Source organism: Emydura macquarii, unplaced genomic scaffold (assembly GCF_026122565.2).
Source record: "Emydura macquarii macquarii isolate MOO-44397 ecotype Brisbane River unplaced genomic scaffold, CSIRO-AGI_Emac_v2 contig_2249, whole genome shotgun sequence".
Taxonomy (NCBI): domain Eukaryota; kingdom Metazoa; phylum Chordata; order Testudines; family Chelidae; genus Emydura; species Emydura macquarii.
In genome coordinates this window covers 268,797-292,180 of record NW_027132386.1, presented here as the reverse complement: position 1 = coordinate 292,180, position 23,384 = coordinate 268,797, and the positions used below count along the sequence as shown (strand labels likewise).

At 68.0% G+C, this 23,384-nt stretch overlaps 3 protein-coding genes and 1 long non-coding RNA gene across 11 annotated transcripts; 1 reads left to right on the top strand and 3 right to left on the bottom strand.

Annotated features, from left to right (window-relative positions):
- Positions 1 to 826: 826 nt before the first annotated feature.
- Positions 827 to 10,987, bottom strand: BAG6 (BAG cochaperone 6). 6 transcript variants are annotated; one of them, XM_067560268.1, is made up of 26 exons: positions 10,600 to 10,951; positions 9,968 to 10,063; positions 9,552 to 9,669; positions 9,106 to 9,329; positions 8,467 to 8,520; positions 7,974 to 8,048; positions 7,693 to 7,883; positions 7,486 to 7,615; positions 6,675 to 6,872; positions 6,227 to 6,488; positions 6,020 to 6,106; positions 5,783 to 5,890; positions 5,541 to 5,653; positions 5,336 to 5,420; positions 4,681 to 5,030; positions 4,251 to 4,572; positions 3,913 to 4,082; positions 3,423 to 3,509; positions 3,238 to 3,340; positions 3,013 to 3,137; positions 2,645 to 2,791; positions 2,479 to 2,537; positions 2,062 to 2,203; positions 1,877 to 1,984; positions 1,655 to 1,801; positions 827 to 1,438 (listed from the first exon to the last, which is right to left on the bottom strand). In XM_067560268.1, exons 2-26 carry the CDS (start codon positions 10,043 to 10,045, stop codon positions 1,343 to 1,345), a joined length of 3,579 nt encoding a protein of 1,192 aa, XP_067416369.1. In that variant the 5' UTR covers positions 10,046 to 10,063; positions 10,600 to 10,951; the 3' UTR covers positions 827 to 1,342. The 6 variants fall into 6 exon arrangements, with proteins under 6 accessions (XP_067416369.1, XP_067416371.1, XP_067416370.1 ...); XM_067560270.1 differs by having other exon boundaries at positions 3,456 to 3,509; positions 10,600 to 10,948; XM_067560269.1 differs by having other exon boundaries at positions 2,062 to 2,196; positions 2,478 to 2,537; positions 10,600 to 10,946.
- A 1,866-nt stretch (positions 10,988 to 12,853) lies between these two features.
- APOM (apolipoprotein M) lies at positions 12,854 to 16,116 on the top strand. 2 transcript variants are annotated; one of them, XM_067560279.1, is made up of 7 exons: positions 12,854 to 13,019; positions 13,240 to 13,382; positions 13,954 to 14,027; positions 14,149 to 14,247; positions 14,399 to 14,497; positions 14,909 to 14,945; positions 15,206 to 16,116. In XM_067560279.1, exons 1-6 carry the CDS (start codon positions 12,906 to 12,908, stop codon positions 14,932 to 14,934), a joined length of 555 nt encoding a protein of 184 aa, XP_067416380.1. In that variant the 5' UTR covers positions 12,854 to 12,905; the 3' UTR covers positions 14,935 to 14,945; positions 15,206 to 16,116. The 2 variants fall into 2 exon arrangements, with proteins under 2 accessions (XP_067416380.1, XP_067416379.1); XM_067560278.1 differs by having other exon boundaries at positions 13,228 to 13,382.
- A 1,204-nt stretch (positions 16,117 to 17,320) lies between these two features.
- CUNH6orf47 (chromosome unknown C6orf47 homolog) lies at positions 17,321 to 19,667 on the bottom strand. 2 transcript variants are annotated; one of them, XM_067560275.1, is made up of 2 exons: positions 19,489 to 19,667; positions 17,321 to 19,008 (listed from the first exon to the last, which is right to left on the bottom strand). In XM_067560275.1, the coding sequence occupies exon 2, from the start codon at positions 18,107 to 18,109 to the stop codon at positions 17,507 to 17,509; it is 603 nt and encodes a 200-aa protein (XP_067416376.1). In that variant the 5' UTR covers positions 18,110 to 19,008; positions 19,489 to 19,667; the 3' UTR covers positions 17,321 to 17,506. The 2 variants fall into 2 exon arrangements, with proteins under 2 accessions (XP_067416376.1, XP_067416378.1); XM_067560277.1 differs by having other exon boundaries at positions 17,321 to 18,867.
- Positions 19,668 to 20,271: 604 nt separating this feature from the next.
- Positions 20,272 to 23,035, bottom strand: LOC137161167 (uncharacterized). The gene is made up of 5 exons (XR_010922043.1): positions 22,884 to 23,035; positions 22,503 to 22,604; positions 21,803 to 21,902; positions 21,283 to 21,314; positions 20,272 to 20,939 (listed from the first exon to the last, which is right to left on the bottom strand). It is a non-coding gene; the product is annotated as an uncharacterized lncRNA (long non-coding RNA).
- Positions 23,036 to 23,384: the final 349 nt, after the last annotated feature.

Genomic DNA, 23,384 nt, shown 5'->3' with positions numbered 1-23,384 from the left:
TCCCTGAAACATCCCTGGGGGGGGCGAAGGGCAGACCCACCAAACCAGCCCCCCCAGGTGCAGTTAATGGGGAGGGGGGGCCCTGTGGGCGAAGGTAGTCAGGGGGGCAGCAAGGGACAGGTGCAGCCAGGCCCGGCCCAGAGCACCCCGCCCCAGGGAATGGGGGTGGGTAACTCCTGCTGAGGGGAAGACACTGCCCGGTGCTGGCTGGGACCAGAATTGGGGGGGGGGTGGGGCTGAGACTCAAACGTTTGAGCTGCTGAACACGCCGGGGGGGGCGCCCTGGCTATGTGTGAGGCGGGTCCAGCTGGGGCAGACTGTGCTGGCACCCAGCAAAACAGCTGAAACCAGAGCGAGGCGGGCTGAGCAGCCCCAGCCTCAAGGGGGCAGGGGAAAATCACGCCTCCCTAATCTACTAGAATTCTGGGCGGGGGGAGGGGGGCAGCAAAAGGCTGAGCTGGCACCGAGGCCCGTACCGAAGGTCGTGTGGGGTGAGCGCCTGATCAGTGACTGGGGAAGACCCGAGGGGGGAGGGTCGTGGTGCCCCCTCCCCCCCCCAGGCACCCCCACTGGGAGCAGGCTTGTGCCATATCTGCCCTGATGAGGGGGGGCAGGTTACACAGTGGGGCAGGAAGGTGACATGAGCCCCCCGCCGGGGGGGGGGGGGTCCCGTTAGCCAGCACCACCCAGCCCCTCACTGGGCCCATGTGGGGCATCCTGTGGCCAGACGCAGCAAAAGCCGTTTGAGCAGCCGTGAGCGCCGCCCTGCGGGGGGGGGGGGGCCAGGCGCAGAGACACCCCCTTGCAGGCACCATGGCACAGCCAGTCCCTGCAGCTGCTTCAGTGACCCCCATGTGATCCCGGCTGGGCAGACAGGCTGAGTAGCCCCCCATGTTCGGGGCACAACCCTGCTCTATTCCCCCTGTGCAAGGGCCAGGCTGGGGGGCACCAAGAACCCAGGCGTCCTGGTGCTCAGCCCCCCCCCCCCGGGCATTGCTGGTGCTGATGGGGGAGGTGGGGGGCAGCAGGGCCCTTGAGCAGTGCATGCTGGGAAGTGTAGGAAGCTTCAGCCATAGCCAGGTTCCCTGCAGCTGCAGAGGCCCAGACCTTCCAACCCCACCCTCAGGGGAAACTGAGGCACAGAGGGCTCCGTCACCAGAGCAGAAGAAGGTGGGGCTCAGACCCCGCCCCCTGGTAGAACCCAGGCGTCCTGGTTGCTGGCCCCCCAAGAAGCCAGTTGTCCTGGCACAGACCAGACCCACACCCCAGCACCAAGCAGCTTTATTGACCCAGCAGGGGCTGGGAACAGACGGGCAGGGGGATAAATAGGGGGTGGCGCCCCCTAGGCCTCGTCCCCGAAGGCGCGGGCGGCGTTGGGGAACCGCTGCGGGCTGAAGCTGGGATCCTCCTGCAGCCGCTGCTGGAGATCGGCCCGGAGCTGGAAGACAGACGGGGGAGGGGTGAGCGTGGGGGGGCCCGACAGCCAGCCCCCCTCAGAGGGTGTTGGGGGGCCCCAGGTCTCACCAGCAGCCTTCAGCCAGCGCTGTGTGGAGTTGGGGGGCCCCACCTCACCTGCTCCCAGGAGCCCTTGGCCAAACCAGGGGGGGGTCCCAGGGGGTCCCAGGCTAGGGGGGCCGGGGGGGCCGGCTCTCACCTGCTCCCGGTAGCCCTCCTGCAGCGCCGGCTCGGCCAGCTCCCGGCTCAGGCTGTCGCTGCCGCTCAGGGGTTTGACGCCGGCGGCCCGGGCGGCTCGGCTGACGGCCTCCGACAGGAGCAGCTGGGGGCCATCGCCCCGCATGGTCTGGGGGGGCAGGGGGGTTAGTGGGGGGCAGAGGCTGGGGGGAGGGGGCAGAGCGGAGGCCGTGGGGGGGCTCACCTTGCGGCGCTTGGCCGGCATGCCCGTCAGGTAGGCGTCGCTCAGCGGGGGCTGCTGCTTCCCCCGGCGCTGGGTCTGGATGTCCTCGCGGATGATGGGCACCCACTCCTGGGGGCACAGGGGGGTCAGACACGGGGAGACCCCAGCTCCCCCCCCAGCCCCCCCACCCCGGCCCCGGCACTCACCGGGGGGACGGCGGCTGCCCAGGGCTCGGCGTCGGGCGCAGGCTCCCCCGGCAGCTCCCCCGGCTCCGGCTCCGGGCGCCGCGCCAGGGCCTCCTCCGCCGTGGTGGCCGGGGCCGGCGAGGCCGCACTGTCCCGCTGCAACGGGGGGGGTTAGAGACAGCGGGGCCCCCCGAAACTCCCCACAGCCCCAACCCACAGCTGACACGGGGACCCCCCAAAACGCCTCCCAGGGAGCCCCCGAAAGCCCCACAGGGGCCCCAGCCCCCGTCACACGGTGGGGACCCCAACAGTGCCCCAGGCAGCACCCCCACACCATGGCCCCCCAGTCTCAGCTCACAAGCAGAGACTCCCCTAGTTCCTGCCCTCCCCTCAAACCCCCCCTCACCTCCAGCCGCCCCAGCCCCTCCCCTCAGTACCTGCAAGTCTTCGGGGGGCTGCTCAGCCGCCTGCACCTCCATGGGCTCCTCCGGCACCAGCTGCACAGAGGGGGGGGTCAGAGGGGAAATGGGGGGCTGCCCTGCCCCTCCCCCAACAGCCGGGTCCCCCCGCCACCCTGCCCCACTTCAGCCTGCCCCATGGATACCTGTGGGGGGTCGCCCACGCGGCGCACGTAGGGTAGCACCTGCTCCTCCGTGACGGGCATGTGCTCCAGGATCACGCCCAGCCGCGCGCCCAGCACAGCCGTCAGCCAGCTCACCAGCGAGGGGTTCACGTCGGCCGACATCCGCCGCTGCGGGACACGGGGGTCAGAGCGGGGCCCCTGCCGCCCTCCACGGGCCCCCACCATGCCCCGCGCCCCCCACCACTCCCCACGGCCTGCCTGGCCTCGCCTCCGCTCCCCACAGCCCTCCTCAGCTCCCTGCAGCCCGCTCAGGCCCCCGCAGCCCCCCTGCCGCCCCCCAGCCCGCGCGGGGTGCCCGCCTCCCTCCGGGGGGGGGCGGGGGGGCTCACGATGCGCTCGTTGATGACGGCGGTCAGGGCGCCGCGCTCCCCGCGCAGGCAGTACAGGTTCAGCGCCAGGCACTCGAACAGCCCCTGGTTACACAGCTCCAGCAGCCGGCAGCCGAAGGTAGGGTCTGCGGGGGAGAGGGGGGGTGAGAGCCGGGCCTTGGGACCCCCCACCAGGGACCTTCCCCCCCGGGGTCCCCCTAGCTCCGTCCCCCGGGCCCCGCTCACCGGCGCAGCGCAGGATGTGGCTGGCGATGCGGGTGAAATGCTCCTGCAGGAACTCCAGGTTGGTCCGGGTGATGTCGACGCCGTCCTGGACCCGCACCGAGGCCTGGGGGGTGGGGGGGGACAATGAGACGTCAGGGATCCGTCCCCCCCAAACATACCCAGGGACCCCCCCACCCAATGCCCACCGGCAGGGGGCAGCCGGGCCCCAGGGGACTCACGAAGCTCTCGCAGATGTAGTCCTGCAGGCCGGCGATCAGGCTGTGGGTGGCCACCTGGGGAGGAAGCGCAGGTCAGCGGGGGCAGCGGCAAAGCCCCCCTGGCGCCCCCCCTGCTGCGGGGAAGAAGCGGTGCATGGGGGTCGGGGGATCTGGGGGATTTCAGGGAGTCGGGGGGCCCCTCACCCGCCCAGGTGCTGCTGGTGGAAGAAGCGGCGCTGGGAGATCTATTGGGGGGATTTGGGGGGATCTGGGGGATTTGGGGGGGTAGGAGGATCTGGGGGTTTGAGGGATCTGGGGGTTCAGAGGGCCCCTCACCCACACGTTGGCATCGGAGGGCTTGCACCCACCCAGGTTCCGCCGGGGGAAGAAGCGGCGCTGGGGGGATCTGGGGGATTTGGGGGGGGTCAGGGGATTGGAGGATTTCAGGGGGTCCGGTGGATTTCGGGGGGCCCCTCACCCGCACGTTGGCGTCGGAGGGCTCGCGCCCGCCCAGGTACTGCTGGTGGAAGAAGCGGCGCAGCTGGGGCTGGACGCGCTGCAGCGGCTGGAACTGGCCGTGGAGCAGCATCACCACGTCCACCATGGAGAAGTTCTGGCAGACGAGGGAGAGCAGGTCCCCGAAGAAGCCTGGGGAGAGACACGAGGGGGGCGTGGGGCGGCTGGGTGGGGGGCAGACCCCAGGCCAGTGGGGATCCCAGGGCCCCAGCCGGGGAGGGGCGTGGGTAGCCCAAAGTGACAGGGCCCAGGGTCTGGGGCCAGAGGGGGCGGGGCCTGGCTCCCAGGGGCGGGGCTCACCGATGGCGCCCTCGGAGCCCGGCTCGAAGAGGTTGCTGGAGCCGCTGAGGCGCTGGATGAAGCCGGCGATGCTCTCGGTGCTGCCCTGCTGGGCGTTGAGGGAGCCCATCATGGAGGACAGCACCCCCTGCACCACGCTGGTGAAGAACTCAGGGGGCAGGGCCTCGGGGCCCCCGGGGGGGCGGCCCCGCCCCCGCTCTCCGGCCACAGGACGCTCCGGCTGCAGGGGCGGGGCAGGCGCCACAGGGGGCGGAGAGGCCTCTGGCTGTGGGGGCGGGGCCTGTTCCGGCGCCTGTGGGGGGGCAGCCGCCATCTGCGTGGCCTGAAGAAAAAAGAGAGTCCTCAAGGACGGTTCGGCCGGGACATCCCATCAAGGACGTGGGGGGAAACCCGGCATTACCCAGAACGCCACGGCACGGGTGATGCTCACCTGCAGGAAGTCCGTCATGCCTTGCAAGAAGGCTGGCACGCCGGGCATGGCCACGGTGATGGTGGGGGACCCCACGCCGGCCACACCCGAGCCTGCCGCCCCCAGCAGGTTGCCCAGGAGCTGGGAGAAGTGGAGGTCATCAGCGGGCAGGGGTGGCAGGGCCGAGGAGGAGGCGGAGGGCACCGGGCCACCTGGCGCGCCGGCAGAGCTGCCCCCCGCCGCCGTGGTGGCCGTGTTGGTGGTGGCGGCGCTGGCCGAGGCCGTGGGCGGGGAGGCCGGGGCCGGGGCAGCGAAGGAGGCCGACGAGCTGGTGCTGGAAGACGAGGCTGAAGAGGAGCCGCTGCCCTGAGCTGGGGGGGGGGGGGGGTAGAATTTGCATTCACTGCCCCGTGACCCCCAGTTACCCCACACCTTCCCATAGTTGCCCCTGCCTCGCAACTCCCACGTCACCACATGCAACCCCCAGCAGCTGTCCTCACTCCCCATCCCTGTGACCCCCCCCACACACAGCCCCATAGATGATCCAGTGCTACCGATCACCCACTTCCTACAGCCCGGCCCCCCCCGTGTGAGCCCGGCTCCCACACAGGCCCCCCTGCACCCACCCTCGAGGTGCCAGACCCAGGGTGAGGACGTGTGTGGGGCGGAGACTTACCCACAAGCACCGGCTGCATTAACAACTGCCCCACGAGCCCGCTGATCATCTGTGCCAGGGAGGCATTGCCCCCCACGCCGGGGACCTGGGGGAGACAGACGTTACCCCATGGTCGGCGACCCTGCCCCATTCCCCACCCCCCAAGCTGGTGCCCCCCAGCAGGGCAAGGCCCCATTCCCCACCCCCCTGCGACCCAGACTCTCACCCCGGATCCTGGTGCCTGGGGGGCCCCTGGGTGGGTGGGCCGAGCGGAGGGGGCCGAGGGCCGGGCGATCACCATGCGGGTCGGAGCCGCCTGGAAGCCGGGGACCTGCTGGCCTGGGGCAGAGGGAGGAAGCGAGTTAGCAGGAGCCTCCGTGGTGGGGGGGGGGGGGGGGAGGGGACGAGCCCATCTCCGGGGGGGGGGGGGGGAGTGGCCCCCTGCCATCCCCTGCTGGACACCCCCACCTGTGGCGGCGGAACCGGCGGCTGCCATGGCTTGCTGGGTGATCTGGTGGGCCACGGCCTGCATGAACTCGGGGGGCAGGGTGGGGGGGGACAGTTGGGCGGTGCCACCTGGAGGGGGAGGGGAAGAGCCAGTTTAGCAGGGGTGTCACAGCTCTGCCCCCCCAGCCTGGCCAGTGCCCCCCAGCCTGGCCAGCGCCCCCCACTCCCAACCTGCAGCCCCGCCGAGCTCCCCCTTACCCATGCCTGGGCCATGCCCGGGGGGCCCAGCGGCGCCAGTGGGGACGGAGGCCCCGGAGCCGCCTCCTGCTGCCTGGGAGCCAGAATCTGAGGGTAAGAAGCAGAGAATTGGCCCACAGCCCAAAGCCGGCGTCCAGCCTGAGCCAGGACAGGACCCAGGAGTCCTGGCCCCACCCCCAGGCCCCGCCCCCGCGGGGCCGCACTCACCCTGAATGCTCATGTGCATCATGACCACGGGCTCCACGCTCTGGTGCGAGATGCGGATGACCCGGGGGTGAGCGGCCTGCGAGGCTGACGGCTGAGTCAGGGCCGCGGCGGGGGGGGGCCGGCTCTCCGGGCCTCGACCTGCCTCCCCGGGGCTGGGGGCCGGGGCCGGGGGTGAGGGCTGGGCGGGGGCAGGTCCCTCAGAGCCGGGTTGGGGGGGCCGGGCGCCGTTCCCCGTCATGGTCACCGTGGTGCCAACGTTGATCTGTGGACGGATGACAAGTTAGGGGACCCATCCCAGATGCCTGGGCCCCTGCCTTCCCTCCCCAGGGGCTTCGACCCCCCCCGGTAAGTCACCCCGGACGCCTGGGTCCCTGCCCCTCCATGCCCTGGGTCTGCGACCAACCTCAGGTGTGTCACCCCGGACCCCTGGGTCCCTGCCCCAGCCCACCTGAATGGGAATGGCAGCCTGTTGCAGCACCATGGGGGCTGAGTAGTGGGACATGGGCCGGACCACGTGCAGGTGGCGGGGGGCGCTGCAGGACAGGTTGCAGCGCAGGTCGGACAGTGCCACGAAGGTGTTGCCCAGCAGGCGCAGGGCCTCCCCCACCAGGTTGATGACGCGCTGGTCCTCCTCGCGGCCCTCCGTCTGCCAACATGGGGGGGGAGGCAAGTGAAGTCCCACATGCCCCCCACCCCTGCCATCCATGGTATCACCTGACTCCCCCCCCACCCCATCCATGGCACGACCCAGCTCAGGGCCCGCATCCAACTCCCCTCCTTCTGCCCTGTGCGTGGTATCACCCAGCTCAGCCCCAAAACAATCCCTGCCCCCCTACTCCCAAAAGTGAACTGCTCCGGCTCCAGCCAATCCAACGCCCTACAGCAAGGGGCAGGAATCGGGGCCAGCCCATGAGACTGTGCCACCCAGGAGAAGGGGTGGGGGGAGCCAGAATATGGATCATCCCATTCTCACCAGGATGGGGGGGACATGTTCAGAATGTCCATTCTTGGCGGGGGGGGGGGGGAGGGGGGAGGGGGAGGGCGGGTGTTGGACCATCCCATTCTCACTGGATGTTCAGAATGTCCCATTCTCACAGAGATGGGGGGGACATGTTCAGAATGTTCCATTCTTGAGAGGGGAGTTGGACCATCCTATTCGCACAGGATGTTCAGAATGTCCCATTCTCACAGGGATGGGGATGGGCCCAGGACATCCCATTCTCACTGCCCGGGGGAAGGAGGGGATAATTCTGCCTTACATTGTTGTTGTAGTCAGTGGTGCTGGCCGTGGCCAGGATCTCCTGGTACCTCTGCAGGAAGGGCTGCAGCCGCTCCTCCACCCTGCGCAGCTCCAGCAGCACCTCCACGTACTCGCCCGGCGCTGGGTGGCTGCAGGGAGGCGGACAGATGGCTCAGCAGGCGCCAGGACCCCCATCCCCTCCCCGCCCACTCAGCCCTAGCCTTACTTCGGGGCCCCTTCAGCGGCTGGGGGCGGCTCCGGCCCAGGCTGGGGGGTATCCTCACTGGGTGCGGCTGGGGGGTCCGAATCAGCTGCCTCCATGGGCTCCCGCTGACCAGGGCTGGGGGCGCGCGGCAGCTCGTCAGGGACTGGGGGCGCATTCTCCGGGGTGGGCTGGGGCTGTCCGTTGGCACGACCCTAGAGAGAGGAACATGGGACTCAGAGCCAGGGACTCCCACACCCTCCCCACCATCCGCCCGGTCGGAGCTCCAAGGCCAGGGCACTCACCTCCAGCCGGCCCAGGATGCCCTGGACGTCTCGGAGCATGTGCTGTGCCATCACCAGCCGGACGCGGGGCTCGCTCTGCAACGACAGGGGAGGGGCCAGATCAGGCTTGGGCACAGGGGCAGAGCTCACGAGGAGGCAGCCCGAGCCCAGGCCCACTGGAGCAGACCTGTGGGCCCAGCCTGCCCGGTATCCCCCACTCCTGGACTATCCCCCTCCCCCATGTTATTTGCAACCCCCTCCCTCCCCAGGATCAGCCCCACAGGCCCATCCAGCTCTGCCTGTCCCACAAAAGAGAAATGATTTCAGAGACAGTATTTCATTGGTTCAGAGTAAACCAACCCCCCCAGCCCCCCTGTGCTCTGCCAATTCTCTAACCCTTCCCAGAATCCCCCAGCAGCCTTGGAACAGCCACCCCCGCCCAGGCAACCCCCTGCTGACCTCCCCAACCCCCAGCCCGGACCCCAGTCCCACCCTGCGCCCCCACCTCCGGTACCTGTATGGGCGCCCGCTCCATATTAATATGAACATCCACAGAAGATCCGTCCATCTTAGGGGAAGGGGGAGGAGACGGGAGCGAAGGGGGAGAGATAGAGAAAATTACAAAGAAAAAAAAATAAAAGAAAGGAGAAAAACCAGGAAAAGAGAGAAAAATAAATAAAACCAGAGACAGGGGGGAGGGGCCACAGACACGCAGCACACGGGGGAGGTGGACAGAGACCATCACCCATCCCGTGGTCCCGCCTCCCCTCCCTCAGTCCTGGCCTCCTGCTCTAACCACTAGCCCAGACTCCCCTCTCAGAGCTGGGGACAGAACGCAGGAGTCCTGGCTGCCGGCTGCGCCCCCCCCCCCCCACTGCAACCACTAGACCCCACTCCCCAGAAGCCAGGAGTCCTGAATACCCATCCATCCCCCACACGCCAGAAGAATCTCATAGGGCCGCAGAGCCACAAGTGAACCGGCCAGAGAAGACAGAGCCTGGATCTTCCAGGGACCCTCCCCGAGCGTCGCCCTAGGGCACCGGGGGCTAGTGCTGACAGCCAGAGGGGAGAGCGCCCGGCTCTGGGCACAGAGCCCCCCGCTGAGTTCCACCCCAGTCCCACTGCACGCCCGGCACCCCTGGCAGGCACTCACCTGTGAGGGCGGCTGGGGGTCCATGATGCTCACTGGTAAGTTGAAGGTCCCAACCATGACGTAGCTGTTGGCGTTACGGTCGTGGACAGTGGCACCGGCTCCCCGGCCCCCGGCACCATTGTGGGGGGCTGAGGCCGAGCTGGCTCCAGAGGGACCCCCTGAGGAGGGCGACTGTGTCTGGGGAGGGGCACGTTCCACCAAGTGGATCACTTTGCCCCCAACATCTTGGAAGGAAGAGACAAAGGGTGATGAGCCCAGAACCTCAAACCTCTGGGTTCCCCCCCGACAGCTCACTCACTATCCCTCACTCCTGACCCGCAGCTGCTGCTACCCCAGCCCTGGGACCTCTCCCACAGCTCACCCGGTGCCCCTCACTCCCGACCCACAGCCCAGCCCTGGCCTACTCCCAGCGCCCCTCACTCCCGACCTGCAGCCCACCCACTCACTATATTCCTTAAGCTTCTTGTCGTCCTGCAGGACTCGTCCCTGGTAGATCAGCCGCTGTTTCTCCGCCGGGATGTTTACCGCGCCCGCAATGTGCTCTTTGAACTCCTTCACCGTCATCTGCAGGGGAAAGGGACAAGACCCAGGGTGCTTGGGATCTCTTCACGTCTCCGAGCGCATGCTGAGTCACTACTCCATGCACAGAGATGCAGCCCCTGTGGGGGGGGGGGGGCTGTTATTACAGGGACCCCCTCACCCGGGGTGGAGATGCAGCTGGTCTGGGGCAGGGCACAAGAGCTGCCAAACAACCAACAGGGCTGACACCGAGCATCCCGTGGCTCCGGCCTGGGGCCAGCACAAATTACAAAGGGAAACCGCCCTGCACTGAGCCGCAGCGGGCAGCCTTCCAAGCTCTCACCTCCGCCTCTACGGTGAAGGTCCTGGTCTGAGAGTCCAGGGTTTTCACCATCACCTCGAGGTTCTCCGGCTCCGCCATGGCTCCGCCGGCCGGCTCCTGTCACGGGAGAGCGGGTTACACGTCCGGCCGCTTCCTCTTCACTCCCGATCAGCAGCCCCCGGGCACAGATGACCCACTGCCGCCTGCCTTGTCCCCCTGGGGGCATCCTCGCCCTCTCCCCCCCCCGACTCACAGGGCAACAGGTATACGATAGCCCCCCCACCCTACACTGGAACAGCGAGGCGCGCCCCTCCTTCCCCTCCCCCCACATCACACCTGCTGCCAGGGGGCGTGTAACCCCGCCCCCGGGGGGGGGGGGGCTGAGCAGAGCAAAGTTCCCCCCCAACACCACCCAGCCAGAGGGGCACGACACCCCCAGCCCCTCCCCCACGGCACAGCCCCACCCCCACTGACCAGCAAAGCGGCTAAGTGCCCCCCATCACCCCTGGGGGGTAACAAGCGCCGCCCAGGAGGCGGGGTGGGGGAGGGGAGGGGAGGCTGTAACCCACCCACCCGGCTCCAAGGACCCCCCGGCTGCGGGGGAGGGGCTCAAACGCCAACGGGCCCCGCCCCCCGGCCTCTCAGGCGCTCACTTCCGGTCAGGCACGAGCCCCCCCACAGCGGGGGGCGACTTCCGGTCCCCGCGGCGCCCACTTCCGGTCCCCCCACCAGGGTCCAGCGGCCGTTGGGGGCGGTTGGGGGGGGGAGGGGAGACGCGGCGGGCCGGGCTCGGGGCGGGGTGAAGCGGCCGCTAGAGCCGGAGCCGGAGCCGGAGCCGGGGCCTCCTGTGAGCGACTCCCGCCTGCGGCCGCCTCTCGCCGCTTCCGTCCTTCCCTCGGCTGCGCATGCGCGACTCGCGCCCCTTCCCCACCGGGTCCTTCGCCCCGCCCGCGCGCTTCCAGGGCTGCCCTGAGCAGGCGCCTGACTCCGCGCCCCGCGAAAGCCGGTCCGCTCGCCCGCCGCCGCGCCCGCCGCTCTTTCCGTCCCAGTCCGCCGAGTCCGGGACCGCGGGGTCTGTCCGCCCGGAGGCCGCTGGTTTGCCTCCGATGGTGGAGGTTTCGTACAGGCGCGTTCTGGTCTGCTATACCTGGCAGCTGGCCCCGCTCCAGGGTCCTCGCCCGCCTGCACCTGCGCACTAGGCCTTCATCCCACCATCTTTCTTCCGGGCGGGCGCATGCGCCGAGTACTCTTTGAAAGGCAGCGCGGCAGCCATCTTGGAGGCTGGCGTGGGAATGATGACGCGATTCCCCCTGCCCGACGACATATCTTTTGAGGGCAACACAAAGGACCCGAGGCCGACCCGGCGGCCATTTTTGGTATGGGCACGCACTTCTGGCAGCTGACTCGTCGCCATCTTTGTTGAGGGCAAATGTTTCCAGTCCATTGTCAGCCACCTTGGACTGCATCGTCAATGGGAGGACTTTCCCCCCCCCCCCAAAACGAACACACGCCGCCATCTTTCTTATGGGCAATTGGTTTGCCAGGGAATGCCAGTTTGCTATTGTAGGGTCTCCCAAAAGTACTGGTGACGCCCATTCCTGGTTGTGTTATTGTAGGGTCTCCCCGAAGCACTGGAGACTCCTGGCCGGTTGGTGTCATTGTAGGGCCTCCCAAAACCAGTGCAAAATCCTAACCCTGCCTGTGTTATTGTAGGGTCCCCGGGTCATCGCGAGTCCAATCCACCCACCCACACACACACATCCATTGAGGCAGGCCAAGCAAAGCCAGCCCCGCCCCGTTCCGCCCCACTGGGTTTCTCCAGCCTTGGCCTATTTTGGCAGCTCTCTACCTTTGCCTGTGTGTTCCCCTTCCTGCAATTAAATATGACCATGGGGGGGGGCTGCTTTGGGCTCCCCCCTCCAATCCCGGGATGTTACATTTTATCATGGTCTGGTTGTGATTAATTAGGGGGTGGATCCGGGACCCCACCTCAGCCTGGCTCCGGCCTCATCTCCCCGCATGGGGGCTCCAGGCATCCCCCAACTTTCCCTGCCTGTGTCCCACAGGGCCACGGCCCAGCCGAGCCAGGGCTGCCGGAAACACACACACCCCACGGGATGGTTGGAGCCGCTCCCGGAGTGTGTCCCGGTCTGGCCCCACCTGGGCCGGGGGGCAGCTGCATGGGCCTGCCCCCCCCGGCTCTGACCGGCCCGGATTTGGTGGTGGTGCTCCAGTTAAGATGTTTGACTTCACTTTGCTCTGGGTTTGCGTTCACACGCTGCACCCCACCCCTGATTCTCCCCTTCCTGTCTACTCTGTGCCCTGGTATTACCATGTATCTGCCCCCCCTCCCCCACTGGCCAGCGGGGCTGGGGGGATCACGGAGGGGGTGGTAGCGGAAGGGGGTGGAGTGAGGGCAGGGCCTTGGGGAAAGAGGCGGGGAGAAGGCGCAGCCTCAATGGGGAAGGGGGCGGAGCAAGGGTGGGAATTGGCGCGGAGAGGGCGGGGCCTCAGGACAAGAGGCGGAGCCTCAGCTCAAAGGGCGGGGCCTCGGGAGGGAGAGGCCCAGCAGGGGCGGGGCCACACTCTGGCGGCTCGCTAAAGCTGGGGGCCCACCAGGCCCCCAAGGGTGTGTGGGGCAGCTCCGCCTCCCCAGCCCTCTTATATCCCCCCGCCCCCACTGCTGGCCCTGTTGTTGCAAGGTCGCCTGCACCAGCTCGCCACCCCCCACAACCTTGTTATTGTAGGGTCTCCCAGTGCCCCCCCATCCGCCGCTGCATTGTTTACCGTAGGGTCAGCCTGAACCCCGGGCCCAGGGGTCAGTGGCTCACGCCCGCCCACACTGCCGGACTCTGGCCTCTGGAGCGTTAACGATTAACGAGGGGGTGGGGGGGGGGCAAAGGTGAGCCGGACAGAGGGACGAGGGACAGACGGCCCCTGCTCCCAGCCCCCGCCGGCCATGCTCCAACGCACCTGGTCCTACCTGCTCCAGCTGTACGGGGCCCTGATCAGCGCCCTGAGCCCATGCCCCCCGCCCACCCCGCTGCCCGCCGGCGGGCTGGACCGTGACCAGGTACCTCCCCCATAGGACAGGAGCGTCTGGGGCAGCCCCCGAGGGCAGAGTGGTGAGGGGGGACTCAGGGGTCCACGGTAGGGGGGTCGTCCCGCATGGTAGCTGTGTGTCTGGGGGGGGTGAGAGGCAGGGGCTGTCCGTGGGCGTGTCTCTGGGGCAGAGGGGAGGTCTGGGGGGTGGGTCCATGCCACGCCCTGACCCCCTGCAGTTCCCCCGGCAGTACCTGGGCACCTGGCACTTCGTAGCCGCTGCCGCCGCGGCCCCCCCCGCCCTGGAGACCTTCGCGGGCACCGACGGCTCCGTCTTCCACATGGGGCAGGGCCCCCGGCCTGAGCAGCTGCAGCTCCACGCCGCCCTGCGCCTGTGAGTGGGGCCCAGCCTCCCCCAATGCCCCCCTGCCCCTCCCCATGACCCCCAGCTCCGGGGCTGGCCCGGCTGGGAAGGCATAGAACGACTCGCCCCTGCAGTGCGGCGCCGGGGCCCAGCCACTGTATGTCAGAGGTGACCAACGCGCAGGCTTCAGGGTCTCAGCCGGGCACCGGCAGGGTCAGGAGGGTGGTTTTTTTGGGCTCCGCCCCCTGGGGTGGCCATGACCAGAGCTGGGCCACTGGGCTGAACCAATGCCAGGCAGGGGAGGACGGGCTGAACCGATGCCAGGTGGGGGGGATGGGCTGAATCGATGCCAGGCTGGGGGGGGTGGGCTAAACCAATGCCAGGCAGGGAGAGAAACAGACTTCACCCATCCCCGCTGTGAGTGGCAGTGACCTCAGGAGGCTGGGGGGGTCTCACCATCCTGCAGGCCGTGGGGCTCGGGGCCGCGTGGGGCTGGATCCTCCTTTCCCCCCCCCCCGTGCCCAGCCTCCCCCCCAGCTCCCCCCTATGTCCCTGCATCTGACCCCCCCAGCATGGCCCCGTCTCTGGCTCCCCCCCTCAGGAAATCCGGGCGCTGCCTGCCCAGAGCCTGGACGTACCGGCTGACGGAGGGGAGCACGGACCTGGCCACCGAAGGTGAGCGGTGCCCCTCACTCCCGACCCGCAGCCCCCGGCCGGCCCCAGCTGGGCCTCCCCCAGCTCCTCTGGTGCCCCTCACCCCAACCCCCTGCTCCTGGCTGTGTCTCCCCCATCACAGGCCGGCCGGGGATGAGAACTGAGCTTTACTCCAGCCCATGTCCCGGGACCATCATCGTGCGGGAGAGCGACCGAGGCTATGAAAGGCTCCTGCTGTACTGTGAGTGGGGGGGTGGGGGGGCCCGGACGCCTGGGTTCTATCCCTGCCTCTGGGAGGGGAGTGGGGTCTAGTGGTTAGAGCGGGGGGGCTTTGAGCCAGGACTCCTGGGTTCTCTCCCCGCTCTAAGGCATCTCTCCCTGGCCCCCCACAGCCCGCACCCCACACCCGGCCGACGCCTGCGTGGAGGATTTCCGGAACCAAGCCTACTGCCTGGACATGGAGGAATTCCTGCTCCTCCCCCGCAGCCAAGGTCACACCCCGATGGGAGTTTAGGGGCCCCCCAGGGGGGGGGATCTCCTGGGCCAAGGGGCATTAGAGGATCGGGACGACCCATGGGCCGGCGGGATTCACCTGGGGGGGGCCAGGCATGCAGGTTGGGAAAGGGCGTAGGTTTGGGGGGGCGTAGGTTTGGGGGGCAAGTGGGAAGATATGGGGGGACGTTTTGGGGGCTGGGGGAGGTTTGAGGGGACCAGGAAGGGGCGTTGGGGGTTCCAGGTAGATTTGGGGGCACGGAAGAGGCTGGGGGGGCGGGTTATTGGTATCACAAAAACACACCCCGACGCTCAACCCCCTCCCCCGAAATGTCTCTCCCCGCCCCCCATCAATGGGGCGACTTCCCCTCCCCTGCCCCTAACCCTCTCCCCCTTCTCCCCCCCCACAGATACCTGCCAGCTCCAAGATTCCTGACCTGCTACCAGGTGAGCCCCACGCCTCCTGCCCCACCCCTGGCGTGAGTGCGCCAGGTCTTGGCCACAGGCTCACCACCTGCCTCAACAGCCTCCAGAGACGGAGCTCCCCCTATCTTGTTGGGAAGAGGGGGGGCTGGAGGTTCGTGGAGGCAGAACTCAAGTCGCCCCCCACCCTCAGCCCCGGGGGGTCTCTGGAGCTGATGCGTCCCATCAGACGCTGAAATGTGTCTGTTTTTCCCTCTGTCCTTTCTTTCCTGCCCCTCTGCCAGCCCCACAAGATGCTGTGAACGCCCCCCCCGACCCGAGGAAAGCGCCCCCCCAAAGATGGCCCGTACAGTCGCCTGGACGAAGACACCCCCCTTCCCACGGAGCCTGTCGAATAAATGAGAATCCTTCCCCCCCCCCCCACTACAATCTGTCCCCAGAGCACTTGATTAACCCCACAGACACACGGGGCCTGGCCCAGGAGTGGGGGGGCCAGGGCGGGGCTAGCTGGGGGCTGTGGCTCAGGAGTGAGGGGCACTGGGGCCGGGCTAGGAGGGAGCTGTGGGTCGGGATGACACCAGCAGAGCCGTGGGGCAGGGGCAGCCCCAGGGGTATTTGACCCTTAGTTAAAGGGGCCTGTCCCGCATGGTCTGTCAGGGCAGCACCCGCCATGATGGGGGTCCCACTCAGTCAGGGGGTCTGGGCAGTGCCTGCGGGGCCCCCCGTCTCAGTCAGGGGCGGCTGCAGACATGGGCCTCATCAGAAACACACTCCAGGCCGGACACTCGGCGGCTGCCAAAGTTTCAGTTTTATTTAACGAAAACACAGGTTTAAAAACCGGCGCGAGCCGGGCTCTCGAATCAGCTCCCGCGGGCTGCTCCAGACTGAGCCCCACATAAAGTTCACAGACCTCACCCCCCCACCCCCTGGAAGCCCCCCATGTACGACAGAGCCAGCGAGCGTCCAGCGCCGAGATAACACGGCAAACCCCACAGGACACCCCGCCTCCGACGCTGATCTAGGCCCCACGGACTGGCTCTGGGGCAGAGCGGAGGGGGAGAGAGCTGGGATAGTGGGGGGGGGTTGAAGGTCAGGATTGGGGGGCACCAGCAGAGCGGGAGAGGAGAAGGGAGGGAACAGGGCAGGACTGAGAACAGATTTTTCTCAACTCACTTCTCCTTTCAGCTGGGTTCTAGACCAGACACGTTCTAGACCACGGGGACCTGGAGAGTGTCAGGAATTACTGCCTAGAACCGCAGGAAAGTGGGCCGGAGCTGGGCCCTGTTAGATTGTCTCTGTGCCAGGCGGGCGAAGGGGGGGCTGCTTCTAGAGGCCGTCGGAAGAGCAGGGAGGTGGGGAATGCTGTTCTAGATCGCACGCAGGCAACCGGGGCCTGTTCTAGACTCCCTGAGCCTGAGGTTCATCCTAGGCCATTTCTGGGTGGGGCGTTATAGGTTTTAGCACCCGAAGGGGGAGGGGAAGGAATGTTCCGGATTGTGTCCCAGCACGGGTTCTAGATCCCAGGGGCCTTCTCTGGAGCGGTAGGGATGGTGTCTCAGCCAGACACAACACAAGTGAAATGGGTGTTCTAGATCCCGCCCCAGAGAAAGAGGGTCTAGATCCCACCCCAGAGAAAGAGGGTCTGTTCTGGATCACGGTACAGTAGGATGCTGGTGAGAATCATGCCGCGGGGGTGGAACGGTCTAGGCTGCCCCCCAGGGCCACTGGCTGGTTCTGGGCTGTGCTGCAAAGAGGGCACCTGGGGTCGCTCTAGATTGCGTCTCACCAGGGAGTTGGTTCTGGAGCAGGGCGCAAGGCCGGGGGCGCGTTCTAGAGGGTCTCCTCACTGCCGGCTCGGAGAGAGAAGAGGGTTTGCTCACAGCTGTCGGTCCGTGGGGCGGGGACCCCCTGCGCGTCCTCGGGGGGGTGAGCAGGGGCTTCGCTCTAGATCCCGCGGGGCGGCTGGGGGGAGGAGCCCAGGCGGCCGTGTTCAGTCAGTCGCCGGAGACTTTCCACGGGGACTGGCTCGGGCCTGCAGATCAGTCACCTCTGCCCCCAAGAAAGGGGTCACTGCTAGGAGACCCCCCAGCACAGAATTCCTCCGCCATGGCTCAGCCAGACCCACCCCCTTGGCTCTGACCCACTGGATCCGCACCACCCCCAGCTCCCTGTGGCCCCATGGCCGTTCGCCCTCCCCGACCCGGTTCTGATCCACTTCCCCCTCCCCCCACAGAACTCAGCTGGATCTCAGTGGTTCTGATTGGTTCCTTCCCCGTAGTGGTTCTGACCCCCCCACCCCCCCAAACTCCTGCCCTAGCCAGTTCCCCCCTGGGGCCGGAGGGCAGCTGGCACCCCCTAGAGGGGACAGCCCCCTGCCCCCCCAAGCCCTGCCCCCAACAAACCCTCCTGTTTCTCTGACCAGCTGACATACAGGCTCCTCCCCCTCCCACAAGTGCCCCCCCCAGTGGGCGGAGTCTCACCTCCGTGCATGGAGAGGGGGGCGGAGCTCAGTCCTCGCCCCTCCCCCGGTGCTGCTGGCAACTCTGTGGCTTACGGGTGCCCGTGCCAGGAGGCCGGCGGGGCCGTCACGCCGCCCTCTCCCCCTCGTCCCCGCCGCCGGGGTCCTCTCCGCCCGGGCCGCCCCCGCTCTCCTCCCCCTGCTCCTCGGCGGCCCGGATGCTCACGCACAGCACCAGGGCCTGCAGGAAGCCGTAGAGGCAGGCGAACTGCAGCAGGTACTCCTGGACCAGCCACAGCGCCAGGTACATGGCGTAGCTGGTGACCAGGAAGGCGGCCAGGCCGTGGAGCCAGACTTTGAGCCCCCCTCGGAGCCCCAAGATATCCAGGAGCAGGCGGAAAGGCGGGGAGCAGGCGCAGAGCAGAGTCACCACGCACAGGTCGAAGAGGTGCCGGGCGAAGTTGAAACAGATCTGGAAATGCTCCGGGGTCTCGGCCGACAGCTGCTGGGGCGCCAGAAATCGAAGGCCCTGCGAGATCCCGGCCAGGGGGCCTTCCCCCGCGGCGGGGCCCGGCTCCCCGGCACTTCCCCATCCGAGCAGAGCCAGCAGGCGCCGGGCGCCCCACCGCCGGGATCTGGGGGGGGCCTCCGTCGGCTCACCCTCTTTTCCGGCCGCGTACCCCCACCATCGGAGTCCTGCCAGCCAGGCCTTGGCTCTGCTCAGGGCCATGGGAGGGAAGCGGCGGGCGGGTGCGTGGGAATCCAGCACCCCAGATAAAGTCAGCGCTGGGCGTGGGGGGCGGCCCTTGTGGGGGGCTAAACGGCTCCTTGTTAATCAAAGGCCCCTCTTGCTGCTGCAGTCACCCAGACGCTCACGAGCCCCCCGAAACTCTCTCTGGGGCGCTTCCGGCCCCCCCCGAGCGGCTTCCACAAACATCAGCCGGCTGCTTGGCTCGGGGTTCCGCACTGCTCCCCAGAGCCAGGCGCCAGCTGCTCGACGTTGCGGTATCGGGGACCTTTCACCCCCAAAACAGCAACGAATTTCCTTGGCGCCCGTGTGAATTTCAGTCCTGCCGTGCCCCGAAGAGCGGCCGCTTGGCACGTTTCACTCCCTCAGTCCTCACTGCTGGGCCAGGGGCTCCTTCGCTCCGAGACGCCGGCCTCCTTAGACAGTCGGGATGTTTGCTGTCAAGGCCCCATCGCATGCACCGGCGTCCGGGCGAACAGGCCCCGAACTGTGCTTTCCACCCCCATGAACAAATCCCGGCCGATTTCACCCCCCAGTTGTCCGTGCCGGGAGCAGAATTTCGACACCCCAAATGTCCGGCTCCTTGTTAATTTCACCCCCTCGATTGTATCCACCAGAAACGGGGCTAATTCACCCCAAAATACGGCTGCTCTGAGATGCACCCCGACTGCTTCGATCCACCCCAGTGCAGCTCTGGGGCCAGCAAAGATCTTCTGCTCCCCCCAGCAAACCGGCAAGCTCTGGAAAAAGAGCGATCGTCATCAATCTCACCCTCCGCTCCTCTGGGGGCCGGAAACCCCCCAGTCCTGGGTCCCAGGAGAAAGGCACCAGCTGGTTGGTGTCAGGCTGACAGTCTCAGGGCCCGGTCACCCCTGCTCGCCCTGAAACAGACACTTCCTCGTAAGGATCCTAGCGAATGCACCCCGAAACGTGGCTCCTTTGTACCCCACAAATCCTCCTCCCGGCAGAAATAAGACCCCCCCCAAAAACTGGTGCCCTGAAACAGACAAACCTCCCCTGCGGTCACTCCTTAGTTCTCTGTGCTGGGGGCAGTGTGCACCCCGAAAGCCCTGACCCCTCCTCCCCGAATACCAGCTGGGGGATTTCGCCCCCTGGGGTCACTCATGGGGGTAGGAGGGACACCCCAAAAAGGCCAAGCCCGCCCCCAGGGCCCCGCTGATCGCATTCAAAGCCGCATGGCCGCTGCTTCGGGCGGGGGGACCCCGAAATACCCGCCAGCTGTTCTTTCACCCCCACGACACCCCCGGATCCGGCAGGGCCTGCACCCCACAGCCCCCCGGCTGCCCCCCAACCCCCGGCTGGTGCATGTCACCCCCAAGAGCCCCGCTCGCAGCTCTGACCTTGCGGGGCGCGGGGGCGCCCAGGGACCGCTGCGGCTCCGGCCCGGACGCCTGGGTCCCGTGCGGCGCAGACACCGGCGGGGGGGCCCGGGGGCGGCGTGGCAGGGCAGGGAGCGGCTGGAGCCGCCCAGCCCTAGATGGGAAAAGCCCCGCAGCCGGGCGGGTTTCAGGCAGGACCGGATTGGAGGCGGGGGGCGGGGCCTCGGGAGGGGGGCGGGGCTGGGACTGAGCCAGGACTCCTGGGTTCCCGGCGGGGGGCGGGGTCAGGTGGGGGGATGGGGAGCCACGACTCCTGAGTTCCTGGCGCGGGGGAGGGGAATGGGGGCTGGGAGCCAGGACTCCTGGGTTCTATCCCAGCCCCGGGGGTAGACCCTACAATAACTAAAGGCGCGTGGGCTGCGCTGGGTCCTGAAAAGACCCGATCACGCGCTGCCAGAGGCTTTGCCCACAACAAAGATGGCGGCGGCGGCGGCGTGTTTGCGCCCTTAGGGTGGAAGGGAGGAAAGCGCCTTATCGACCCCATCCAAGATGGCCGCCCAGCGAGCCTCACCGCATCGAAGCCGCCGGATTGTTGCCCTAAACAAAGATGGCGGGCAGGGCACCAGGAAGCCAATGGGAACGGGTCTTGCCGCAGCCCACACTCAAGATGGCGGCGCAACCAGCTTCGCTCCTCCTGTTGGAAGGGGCGCCCTTCGGAGACATGGCGCCCGCCCCTTCAGCGCGCATGCGCGGCACTAGGACCTTGGCGGGCCGGTTCCCCGAGGCAGAGGGTGTCCGCCCATGTGCCTGCTCGGGCTGCCTCTCAGAGCCCCAGTCAGCGGCGCAGCCGGGAGGCGACCCCGGTGGACGCTGGGAGCAGCGGAAACGCCACGGTCAGAGCGGCTCAGGCGTTGCCGGCCGGCACCTTCCCCCCGGAGAGCAGCGGTGCGCGTTGCCAAGGCGACGAGCCCCACACCCCGCCCACCCCTCTCCTGGCGCATGCGCCGTGGCATCACACGCACTCTAACGCAGCAGGGCGGGATTTCTCCGGGAAGTGACCTCCACGTAGCGGAAATGGACCAGGAAGTTACCTCCTTCGACCGGAAATGGACCCCACAACCAGGAAGTGACCACCCCCTTCGGTCGGACATTGCCCCTCCCCCAGCAAAGTAACACGCCAGGTCCCCTTGCCACCCCCTATGAGTTAGGGGCAGGGGTCAGAGGTCAATCAAGCCAACAGGGGTCAGGTGCTGCTCCCTCCCCCCCAGCCCCCGGGGGGACACCCCTCCCCCACCGGACACCAAGAACAGACTCCATTTGTCCCCCAGCTCTTTATTGAAGCCCCGCCCCCAAGAGACATCCCCTTCGCCCCGGGGGCTCCTCTCCCGGCCCCTTCAGCTGCCAGCGAGGCCCCGTCCGGCCGCTTCTCCGTGCACCACCCGCGCCGCCGGCCCCGGCTCCACGACTGGTCCCTGGAAAGCCACAAAGGGGAAAGTGGGTTAAAAGCAGGGAGCAAACGGAGGCTTTTCAACTCCCCCCCCCCCGCCACAGTTCAGGCTTCACACAGCCGAGCCAAGCACTGTTTAGGGACATGGGGGGGGGGGGGGGGGCTGCGGGGCAAGAGCGAGGGGCGGGGCAGGGCAGGACCGGGCTAGCAGGAGTGAGGGGCACCGGTGGACCTGGGCGGGGGGTCGCTGCTCAGGGCGCTGCGAGGGTCGTCACTGGGGTCAGAGACTCTAGTCTAGCAAATCATCATCGCAACGGCCCCCCCACAGGGAACGAGCTGGGGGCGGCAGCGGCCCCAGAAGGACTTACCTAGACGCCCCTGGGTCCGGGAGCCTCAGTGCCTGCAAGTCACCAAACAGGGGAGTTATGGTCACCTGCAGGAGAAAGAACCCAGGAGTCCTGGCTCAGCCCTCCCCTACTGTAACCACTACACCCCACTCCTCCCACAGAGTCAGACCGAGAACCCAGGAATCCTGGCTTCCTAATAACTTCTCCCTCCCTGCCACTGCCCCTTCCCCACCCTCCCCAGGATCAGATCCAGCCAACCGGGGCCCAGGGGTGGGGGGACCCCAACTGGCTCAGGGAAGAACCGGGCCCTGGCCAACCCCTGCCGATCCCCAGGGGAGCAGGGTCAGAGTAAAATGGGTTATTTCATGTCAATCCCAGCCACAGGCTGGGAGCTCCTGACGAGGAAAGTATCGTCATTCCCTGCTCCCCGGATCGCGGCCCTCAGAACACCCCCTCCCCCACAGCACAGACCTCTTAGTGCCGCCCTGGGGCAGCTGAGAGCACCCCCCGCTGAGCCTCCGCCCTGCCCCCCACTGCTTACCCTTTCACGGCACGGGTCTGGTGCTGGTCTCTCCGTCCGGCCAGCCCCGGGGTCTCACCACGCCGGGATCACGTCAGACAGCTGCATTCTCCTCCTCCATCTGCAGGGAATAGGGCTGAGGGGGTTACTGTACCAGCAGGGGATGTGGGTCGGGAATGAGGGGACCAGGGCTGGGCTGGCAAGGGCTGCGAGTTGGGAGTGGGGGGCACCAGCGGGCAGGGGGGGCCGTTGCTCAGGGCGCTGCGAGGGTCGTCACTGGGGGTCGGAGACTCTAGTCTAGCAAATCATCATGGCAACGGGCCCGGGGGGAGGGGGCCCAGCTGGGAGGGAGGGGCCGTCCCAGGCACCTGCAAATCACCCCGAGCGTTTACTGATCATGGGACAACGAACCCAGGAGTCCTGGCTCCCAGCCCCCTCGCCCCCCGCCTCTAACCCACCCGACCCTGCTCTCTGCAGAGGCTGGAGACAGCTAACACCTTGTTGTCAGTAAAGGGGCCCATCGGCTCCCCCCGGAGCAGAATCTCGCCGGCCGCTGGTTCTGACCCCCCCTGCTCCGGGCCGCACTCAGGCCCCGGGTGGGGACCCGGCAAGCCAGGAGCCAGGCAGGGGCCGCCCCATGCGCCGAGATCCCCAGGGCAGCAGGGTCACCCCCCAGCAGAGAGAATCGTCCCCCCGGCCCCCAGCACCGCCCCTGCCTCACCGTGACACCGAGGGGCTGGGCTCACTGTCCGCACACGGGGGTCTCCGCACACGGGGGTCCCACCCGTGCTGGGCTCATCTCGGAGGCAGACACGGGGTCCAGCTGCGGGGCACAGAGAAGGGGGGTTACTGGGCTAGGAGGGGCTGCGGGTCGGGAGTGGGGGGCACCGGCGGGCCGGGGGGGGCCGTTGCTCAGGGCGCTGCGAGGGTCGTCACGGGGGGTCGGAGACTCTAGTCTAGCAAATCATCATCGCAACGGGCCCCGGGGACGGGGGGCCCGGGCCGGGACTTACCCAGACCCGCTGGAAACAAAGAACCCAGGAGTCCTGGATCCCGCCCCACCCCCGGCCTAGCAGCGGCACCGGCACCGGCAGGGACTTACCGAGACGCCCCCCACCGGGGACCCGGGCGGCAGCTCCGCCCCAGCCGCTTCCCATGGCCCCGGGGCAGGGAGAGGACCCAGGCGTCCTGGCACCCAGGCCCCATAGCTCTGTCCCGCCGGCGGTCGAGCGCAGAAAGAGACGCACGTGGCGGCGGCAGGGACATTTATCGGGGTCCTCAACAGACCCGGGGCTGCCCCCTCCGCGCCTGATCGCCGCCGGGCACAGGCGAGCGCGCTAGTCACCCTGGGGGGGGGGGGGCAGCCTCCGGCGACCCTACAGTAAATAGCGGGAACGAGGACCCCGGGGCGCCCAGACAGACCCTACAACAAGGGCCCAGGGGGGGCCGCCGCCCCTGTAACAAGGCAGGAGCGGGCTGCCCCGCACGCTACCCAGCGCGAAGACACGGGCAGGACCCGCCCTGCCCCTAGCCAAGATGGCGGCCACACCCGCCTCGGCGGGGAGACGGTGCCCTCAACAAAGATGGCGGAATTGGGCCACTG

Bases quoted from the DNA above. Each gene is read 5' to 3' on its own strand.
- APOM (XM_067560278.1), top strand. From the start codon at position 12,906: ATGCTCCAACGCACCTGGTCCTACCTGCTCCAGCTGTACGGGGCCCTG. The intron at 13,383-13,953 runs GTGAGTGGGGCC...TCCCCCCCTCAG, and splicing joins CTCCACGCCGCCCTGCGCCT to GAAATCCGGGCGCTGCCTGC. The intron at 14,248-14,398 runs GTGAGTGGGGGG...GGCCCCCCACAG, and splicing joins TGAAAGGCTCCTGCTGTACT to CCCGCACCCCACACCCGGCC.
- BAG6 (XM_067560268.1), bottom strand. From the start codon at position 10,045: ATGGCGGAGCCGGAGAACCTCGAGGTGATGGTGAAAACCCTGGACTCT. The intron at 9,670-9,967 runs GTGAGAGCTTGG...TTTCCCCTGCAG, and splicing joins CCTTCACCGTAGAGGCGGAG to ATGACGGTGAAGGAGTTCAA. The intron at 4,573-4,680 runs GTGAGCATCACC...TTTTTTCTTCAG, and splicing joins GCATGACGGACTTCCTGCAG to GCCACGCAGATGGCGGCTGC.
- CUNH6orf47 (XM_067560275.1), bottom strand. From the start codon at position 18,109: ATGGCCCTGAGCAGAGCCAAGGCCTGGCTGGCAGGACTCCGATGGTGG.